The sequence below is a fragment of the Nestor notabilis genome, unplaced genomic scaffold (assembly GCF_000696875.1).
Source record: "Nestor notabilis isolate BGI_N333 unplaced genomic scaffold, ASM69687v1 scaffold2466, whole genome shotgun sequence".
NCBI lineage: Eukaryota > Metazoa > Chordata > Aves > Psittaciformes > Psittacidae > Nestor > Nestor notabilis.
The window spans coordinates 9,643-18,447 of NW_009932156.1; the positions used below are offsets into that span (position 1 = coordinate 9,643).

Consider the following 8,805-nt stretch of genomic DNA (forward strand, 5'->3'; position numbering starts at 1 on the left):
GTAGGGATGGTGTTATTCATTTTTACATTTAATGAATAAAAAAACCCCTTCATTTGTTCAGTCATAGCTGCTGAAGAGTGACAAAACCCAAACATCTGTCCAGATTGCCACAAAACACACTGCATCACCTCCGGAGGCTCTGCCAGCACGATGCTGATTCCTAAGAGACACTGTTCAAATCTGCACATACATAGAACAGGAGTTCAGTAAAGAATTGGCTATTCCAGGCTTCCAAGAGGCCTTAGTTTAAGCTGTGTTCCCAATATGAAACTGTTACTTTAAAAAATAAAGAAAAAAGAAGACGTAACCAGCAAGAAATTAAATGGCAACAGATTCAAGGTGTGGTTTGCTTAAATTAATGACAGATATGTGGAAAGATAGTTATTATATTACATTTCAGTTCACTGCAAACAGTAAAAATATCAAAGGTCCCAAAATTCATTCTGAGTAAGACATATTACTAAACCCACTACCCCTATCGTACCAGGCTAAGACACTGCATCTAACAAAATTACCCTCCCAATATTAAAGAAACAGCAACGTTACTAATAACAGATCACTAAATATACAGAACTACACTACCTAGGTAGAGTTTATTGCAAACCCAGGAACGAGAAGTCTGCCTTCCATTTCAGATTTGTATCACTTGCTCAGGTTTCAGTCGCTCGCACACACGCACGCAGCCTGTACACAGAAAGTCGCTAACACATTTTGAGTTCCCACAGGCTCACAAGAACCCTTAAAACATCTCAGTAAAAAGTTAAAATGAGATCTTTTACCACAAGGACTATAAAATCCCCCCTCCCCCACTACCCCTTGAATTTCTAAAGTTCTGGATTCTAAAAACTATACATAAAAAAGGAAAAGTTATTTCAGTAGCACAAAGACTACCTTAAATATATCAAATAAGTCTAAGGAGAGTTGATGCAACTGAAAAGGAAAATAATAAATGAAGACCTGCATCACACATAGTGTTTTCATCAACGCTGTTGATAAGCTCCAAGTCTCTAAATGTAGTAGAGCATTGGTTGGTTTTGATTCACTTTTAATTCTGAAGTTACATTAAAAAACAAAAACGAAACAAAAAACAGTTGTAGCAATTCCTCTGAGCTCCCAGGTTCATGAGGAAAACGTCCCTTTCAAAATCTCAATAAATATGTTGACATGTAAAGTTAGCTGAGGTTGTCATGCAAGACAAGGTACATAACCAAGACCAACTCAATCTTTATAATAAAGGCAACTTGCATTCAAAAATGAACTTTACCCTTACAATTTTATTCAAAGGGTAAACATGAATTAACCCAGCTGTTTACCTGAATTACAAAAGTAACATGATTCAATATGAAAATAAGAAACTGTCTACAAATCTCTGACAGTAATAAATTGCAATATACAATGCATACAGGAGTTATACAGAGCAACAAACTCTTGTACAAAACAAAAATACTTTAATACCTTTAAAATCCAATTTTTTTTTTAAAATCATCATGAAAAAGATTTGAGTCAGAACTCACACCTCAATTAGTCAAAGCTTCTGGTAGCTACATTACAGCTATTTAATATACAAAGAGATAAATCTCTTCCAGTCATTAGAACTGCCTCTTCATTAAGAGTTGCACAGCTTTTCTGTCTCGTGTTCCCAGATACAAAGTTTTCTTCAAATCATGAGAACTGGATCTGCTGAACACCAGAGATCTAGAGAAAGAAAACACAAGCTTACATTATTTTCTGAAACTGCACTGCAGCAGCTTGAACCGTCAGCGTTGGAATGTTGTGACAGACACCGAGGGACTGAATAAAATTCATTCTCATCTTTCAGAACAGGGCAGCTGAATTAGTGTTTGAATGTCAGCAGCAGAAGGGAGAGTAGAGGATGAGGCACGGTACCTGTTGATATGATGTTGTGTAGACCATAACATTCTGCTGTTGGCCGTCTGTAGTTATTAAGCCTGCTGGCAACTGGTTAGCTGAAAGAAAAAGCATTTTAAGAAAATGACGTGGGAGCTTCAGGATACACAGGGCCTTGTTTGATGTGTCTGTCACCATTAAATAACCTTTAATTGTGGTCCACTCCACAATTTTACAGAGCCATTCCTCTCCTGACAGCTACCATCCTGCACTGCATATAGGCAAACTTGTTACTGACTGTTACAAGTAAACAAGTTAATTCCCATTAACAAACAAAATTCAATTTAGTTTTGCACCAGATAGATAACCTAAAAGTAAGACTGTACCTTGTTCTTCCCCTGTACCTATCTGAAGCAGAACATGCACAGCTGTTACACCTCTCCTGTGAAGGGAGGCTGAGAGAATTGGGCTTGCTCAGCCTGGAGAAGAGAAGGCTCAGGGGAGACGTTACAGCAACTTCCAGTGCCTAAAGGGGCCTACGAGCAATCTGGAGAGGGACTTTTTACAGGGGTATGTAGTGACAGAACACTGGGAACGGCTTTAAACTCACAGAGGGGAGATTTATATTAGACATTAGGACGAAATTCTTCCCTGTGAGGGTGGTGAGACACTGGCACAGGTTGCCCAGAGAAGCTGTGACTGCCCCATCCCTGGCAGTGTTCAAGGCCAGGCTGGACGGGGCTTGGAGCAACCTGGACTAGTGGAAGGTGTCCCTGGCCACGGCAGGGGGCTGGAACTGGATGAGCTTTAAGGTCCCTTCCAACCAAAACCATTCTGTGACTCTACAATGATCACATGCATGAATACGGAGAAGAGTTTACTATCTGCGTTGCCTCATCTTTTTTCAGATGTTTGAAAAACTGCATCTTGTCAGTAGATATGACTAGAGCTGCACATCCTAATTCTTCTTGTATTGATTGGCTTCAAGACTACCAGCCCATAACATTTAAAAGCCAAGGCAAAGACTACATCCAAGAATTCAGCATCAACAAAACCAACACAAAGTCCCAACATCTGTCAGGCTTTCATTCACGGTATAAGAAGAAAAACTACGGTGAATGCATGTGATGCTACTTGCCCTACACCTTTTAGTTGCCGATCTGTGTGGTCTTTTGAATATAACAAGTATTGAGTTTTAGAATTATACAAAAATTACATTCTTCTCTGGCTCATTTATCAAAGACAAGCTCAAGTCATGAAGTGGAGTTTATTTACTTCCCCCCCCCAACAGTCTTGCAAGTAGAACAAATGTGGCTTAAATACATAGCTACTAGAGGCAGGGGGAGTTTGCACCTTTCATCTGTGCTTAAGTGTAGAGAAAAAAACTAGTACTAATGTATGCACTTCATCTTCTACAGCTGACATTAGCTATTGCTAAGGAGGCATCACTTATCACTATAGCTCTTCATTCTGACCATAAATTCTACTGGCTTGGAGGTTTATCTGAGCACAGGTTATCTTCCAGACATCTCCAGTGAAAATCTCAGCAGATCAAAGGTGTAACATGTGGCAAGTCCAGGATGAGTTCCTCAGGTAAGAATTCTGATGTCTAAAGAGACTGTTCTTTTTTATAAAAGACATAGTAGTAATACAATAAAAAGTATTACTTACTAAATGCTTCCTCTGTGAGCTCCTCACTTAGACCGTCCCCAGCTGTAACCGTTCCAATTCCCTTTTCTCCTTTCATTGCCTGGAGAGAGGGGGGGGAAATAGTAAAAGAAAGAATTTGTGTTAAGAGTGCAGTTGGATTGAGATTGTTTTCAAACCCCAAGAGCTCTAGCCAAGGTTTGAACTTGCAGAAGAGTCACTGTGCAGCAGCTGGAGTTTGAAATCCAAGACCTGTGAAACTCTATGGCATTTACAAACATGCATAAAACAAGGAAGTATGAAGGGTGTTTTTCATCTTAGCCACACTCCTAAAACCCAGGAACTCTGCAAACTAGGATTGTGTAGATTCTAAGAAAGGCTTTCACCTTCTGCAGAAGGTCAAAGATCTGCAGTAATCCAGAAGGAGCAGTTAAGAGCATTGACAAGAAATCACAGAATCTGAGAACTACTGAGAATGTGCAACATTTGCTTACCAACCATGTGCAAGTACCATCATCATACAACTAAGAGTTGGCATTTAGAAACAAGATACTGGATTTCTTTTCCCACATCAAGGACTACAGCCAGAAAGGATACTGCCACAGAAAGCCAAGGCTCCCAGGCAGACAGTTTTAGAAGCATGAAGTTTGATGCTCTATGTATGCTATTATGTAAGAACATCCAAGAAAATAATATAGGCATAAAAAGTATTCTCTGCAACCGTTTGATGCAGACTAAATACTAAGCTACAAATCAGAAATACTTCACTGTATATGGTACCCTGAAGACAGAGCTAGTTGGAATGGACGTTTAAAACTGATGAGCAAAACCATCCAATCCAGCCATCCATTTAAAACCCAGTTCCACTACTCTGTCACTACAGCATATTTACCAGTAAAAATGGTCACTTACAGACCCACTTCAGACTTCTCCAGAAGTACTGAAACTAGCTAGGCACTCCTTTACATTTTTAATGAAAGCACATTGGTGTCATGTGCAACTGCCATACAGAACTGGAGGACAACACAAAGCAGCACTTCCAACTTAGAGATTACACCTGCTGTTACTCAGTTATCACAGCAGATGACCTCCTGGGAAGGGGGAAGCTTCAAGTGCTATCAGCAAATTAAACATCATTGATGAGTCTGACCCCATTAATCAAAAAACTTCAGTTTACAGAACAAAGTCTGAAGAGCATCTCTATCTACACCATTGCCAATTTAGACATACCTGCTTCACTCATGCCGGTAGAACCAAGCAGCCATACCAAAAGATTGATCCACATTAAAAACAAACAAAATTCATGGAATCACAGAATATTTACTTTGATCCCCCCCCCCCGTATTTTTAAATCTGAACATCTTCAATCAGGACTATGAGGAACAGAGGTCACTGGATAAAAATACCTTTGATTTGTTTCGTTAAATCTGGTATTCTGAGGTAAAAGAACACCAGAGTGGAGAAGCAAGCAAGCATAATTCTCTTTGGTCTCCAGATAGGAGGTGAGGGGTAAAGGGCAGACCAGAACAAAAAAACTCAACTAGAAGTAACTTCTTGAAAAAGCTTAAAATGCTGAAAGGGAAGTGGGGGTGGGGAAGTCACTTTCTGCTACAGAAGGAGTAAATTAAACCACTTGGATCACACACCTAGCATGTTACGTAACAAAATCACACTGAAGGCCAGGCTAAAAAAAACACCAAAAAAACCCAAAACACAGAACAAAACAAAAAGAAGATTTAAAACCCCATTGAAGCAGAGAGGCTTCCATGTGAATCATTATTCCAACCTGAGAAAAATAGCTTTTTCTTTTGCAGATCTGAAGCCCAGACAAACCCCGGACAAACACGAGGCATTAGGCTAGCTCCTCAGAGAATGCTGTCTAGAACAGTTTTATTGATTGAACCCAAAGATTGAATTAAGTACTCTAAATAGGCACCTTTAAAGAGTGATTTACTACCAGCAATATATTAGAGCATTTATTCACTTGAAAGCTTTAAGAACTTTGAATCTGCAAGTCTAATCAAAATGCTTACTTACTCCTTTTTTTCTCAATATCCTTGGGAATGCTTTTAAACATTACATTAGTCCCTGAAAATAGCTGTGAGATATTGTACAAGTTCACCATTATACCATTACAATGACAAGGAGCTGACGATAAACACGACCCGGTTAAATAAATGAGGAAATACTGAAGCGTATACCAACCTCTCTGAATTTTTGGAGGTATAATTTCAAAGGTTCAACGTAACTGTCAAACCCCAAGGTAGACATGGCAAAGAGAATATCCTCTCCATTGATGGTCTTTCTTTTCTCTTGGTGACACCTCTCGCTTGCTTCTGACGTTATAAAGCTGATGAATTCACTTACACACTCTTGCACGCATTCCTTTGCATCCTTAGCAATCTAGTAAGGAAAAAGTATCAAAAAATGATTAATCAAGATGCAAGATTTATTAAAAAAGCAAAATTCAAAGAATACAGTAGATAATAAAGGAAACACCCCAAAACCTGACTGCAATACCCATTTAGGCAACACCTACATGTGAGGGAACCACTGGATGTCATTACTGCTCTACGTAAGCAGAGCTGCAACATGAAGTTTGATTGTTTCAACCAGCATGGCCAACTCCCAGGGTCTCCTGAAGTTTTACCTGTATTCTGTACAAGCTTTTACACATAGATGCATCTCAGTATTGCTTACCTACACCTTGTCTTTAAACCTGTTCATTACAATGCCATAGCCCACTTCCATCTTCCTTTTAATAGGTCCAGCAGTTCCAACCAACCCCTCTGCAGTACATCCCCACAAACTCAGCAATGACAAGTATCTGTATCCTGACCAGACTGAAGACTAGAATATATGCCTAGCAGCAAGCCTCTCTAATGCTTTAATATTCTGATAAAAATTTTCCAAATGAGAATTCAAATGAAGAAATACATATGGCCCTGGCAGGAATGAAATAAGTAAATTTGATTATGGTTTTCAGCTGGATGAAAGTAATTTACCTGACTTAGAATAACAGCAAGCATTACTCATGATTATTTGGGAAGCTGACAGGAGCCAACTGAAAGATTATAATAATTAAGATTCTTATTCTTCACATGAGAAGAACCTGTTAGTATTTTAAAAAATAATGAAGCAGTAACCGTATGTAGAATCTTCACTAGTTCATCTGATATTTTCAGACACATAGGGTGAGATTTTCAGAAGTACTTATCAGCCAGCAGCTTCCCTTGCAGTTTTTGACAAAAATCTCCCTGATTTTGAGATAGCTCGACATCCCATATGCTAAATTCTTGAGAAAAATCTCATCTTGATCACTAAAAATTTATGACAATATGGACTGGGGAAGAGATTTTCACAGCAAAGATATAAATGTAACATGCAGATCTCCAGAAAGCTCTGAACACTAAGAAAGTACGAGCAGATGCAAGTAAATTATGTCTTGCTTCTATTTAGAGTGATCTCAAAAAAGGGGAAGAAGGAAAAAAAAAAAAGCAATCAGCTTTAGCTAGAGGAAATGTTACTGGGGCAGGAATTGTATTGGAATACAATAGAGAAACAGCAAGTAACAGGAGCCCTGCAAAGGTTTCAGATAAACAGGCAGAACAGACAAATGCTTATACAATCACCAGCTCACCAGAATGGATTAAAAAGCCTATTCTTAGAAGCAGGAAATATAAAATAAGTCTTTCAGTATCTGGCCTTATCTGTTACATGGTATAAGGCAGACTTCTTAAGTCATTTTGGCATTTGGATATATGTGAAAATTTGGGTGAAGGAAGACTAACCATTCTCTTTCCTTCAAGATGATTTCCAGTCCTTCAGGACTGGATTTTTATTTCATCCCAAATGGTTCACTTATTCCAAATTTTATGCACCTCAATAAACACAGGTTAAATTTTGTAAGAAGTAAGTGCATAAAAAATACTCTTACTGATAGGGGATAGCCACCAAGTCTGACCCGTTTTTACAATTTCAGAGAACACATCTTAGAAAAAGAAAGCTCTTGAAAGGCCTAATATCAAGAGCCCTGTTCTGATTAATTTCAGCAGTTACTAAAAGCTTTCAGAAACCTAAGGAAAATGGACTTGGTCTCAATCACCTCCTGCTCAGATTGTTGTTTTCTTTTGTAAGGCTTTTCTCCAATAAACCAGGATCATTTGGCAAAATATACTGTTCTACCAGCTCAAGTTCATGCAGAGGAAGGAGTAAAACTCATCAATACACTTTCTTTACAGACAAGGGTATTACCTTTCCTGTTTGGGGTATGGCATTTTTCATTATCCTTGCCACATTTGCAATTGGAAGGTATATATCTTGTTCTCTGAAACTCTCTTTTGAGCCATTTGTATCTTCATGATCATTCATGCTGTCCTCTGTGTCTAATGAAATAAAGAAAAATTAGCAGAAACTGTATTTGACAGACAGCAGGCAATAATTAAGTCAGTTTAAGATCTTACACTGAAGGATGAAGGCCTTTGAAAGCATTGTGTATTAATGTTGTAGAAATAGTTTTAAAAATAGATGGAACACCAGGGTACCTTCATGGTTGTTCCATATCATCTTTAGCACATCATTCACAGAAGTATACGCAGCTGAACACCAAGCATTCTTAATGTTATGTCTAAATACAGCTTCTTCCCTAGAACATAGATTTGTTTTTGTCATGACCTCAAAGGACTCTGTCTCAACACTGAAAAATCCAACCCCCACCTTTAGACTGCAAAAAAATTGCTTTATACAGTTAGGCATAAAGAATACAATTGCAAATTCTTAGCTTGAGAGGATAGACTATAAGAACTAGAAGCATATACACAGAAATAGCAGTGTTTACTGTAATATTTCTTACCATCATGAGGCTGTATCACATAGTGACTGCCACCAATGTAATCTCCAGCAATTCCTAACTGAGAAGCATCCGTTGTGGAACTATCACCATCCATCTACAACCAGAAGAAAGAAACCTTTCAGGTATGCTTGTTACACCATTAAGTGCAGCTACTGCCGACAAAACAGCACTTTAATCAACTCAGAACTATAAGACTAATTAATACAAAGCATAAATATTTTGTCACTTGAGAACAGTGTCCCCTCTCTCATTACTAAGCTTTACTGACAGTGGAAATGGCAAAACTGTTTTGTGATGCTTCCCCAAAAATTCAGCCACGCACAGAAACATTTGGTTCACGCAGCACATGTATAGCAACCTTCTGTTGTTCCCATGTCAGTCACACAAACAGGTCGAGGCATGTCGCTCCAAACACCCCTAAAAGCCTACACCAGCCCACTGTTCACTGAATGCTCTAC

At 38.7% G+C, this 8,805-nt stretch overlaps 1 protein-coding gene across 1 annotated transcript; it reads right to left on the minus strand.

Annotated features, from left to right (window-relative positions):
- Positions 1–660: 660 nt before the first annotated feature.
- On the minus strand, positions 661–8,541 carry NFYB (nuclear transcription factor Y, beta). The gene is made up of 6 exons (XM_010016223.1): positions 8,348–8,541; positions 7,750–7,880; positions 5,701–5,898; positions 3,520–3,598; positions 1,888–1,967; positions 661–1,695 (listed from the first exon to the last, which is right to left on the minus strand). The coding sequence occupies exons 1-6, from the start codon at positions 8,439–8,441 to the stop codon at positions 1,663–1,665; spliced, it is 615 nt and encodes a 204-aa protein (XP_010014525.1). The 5' UTR covers positions 8,442–8,541; the 3' UTR covers positions 661–1,662.
- Between the last annotated feature and the right edge of the window lie 264 nt (positions 8,542–8,805).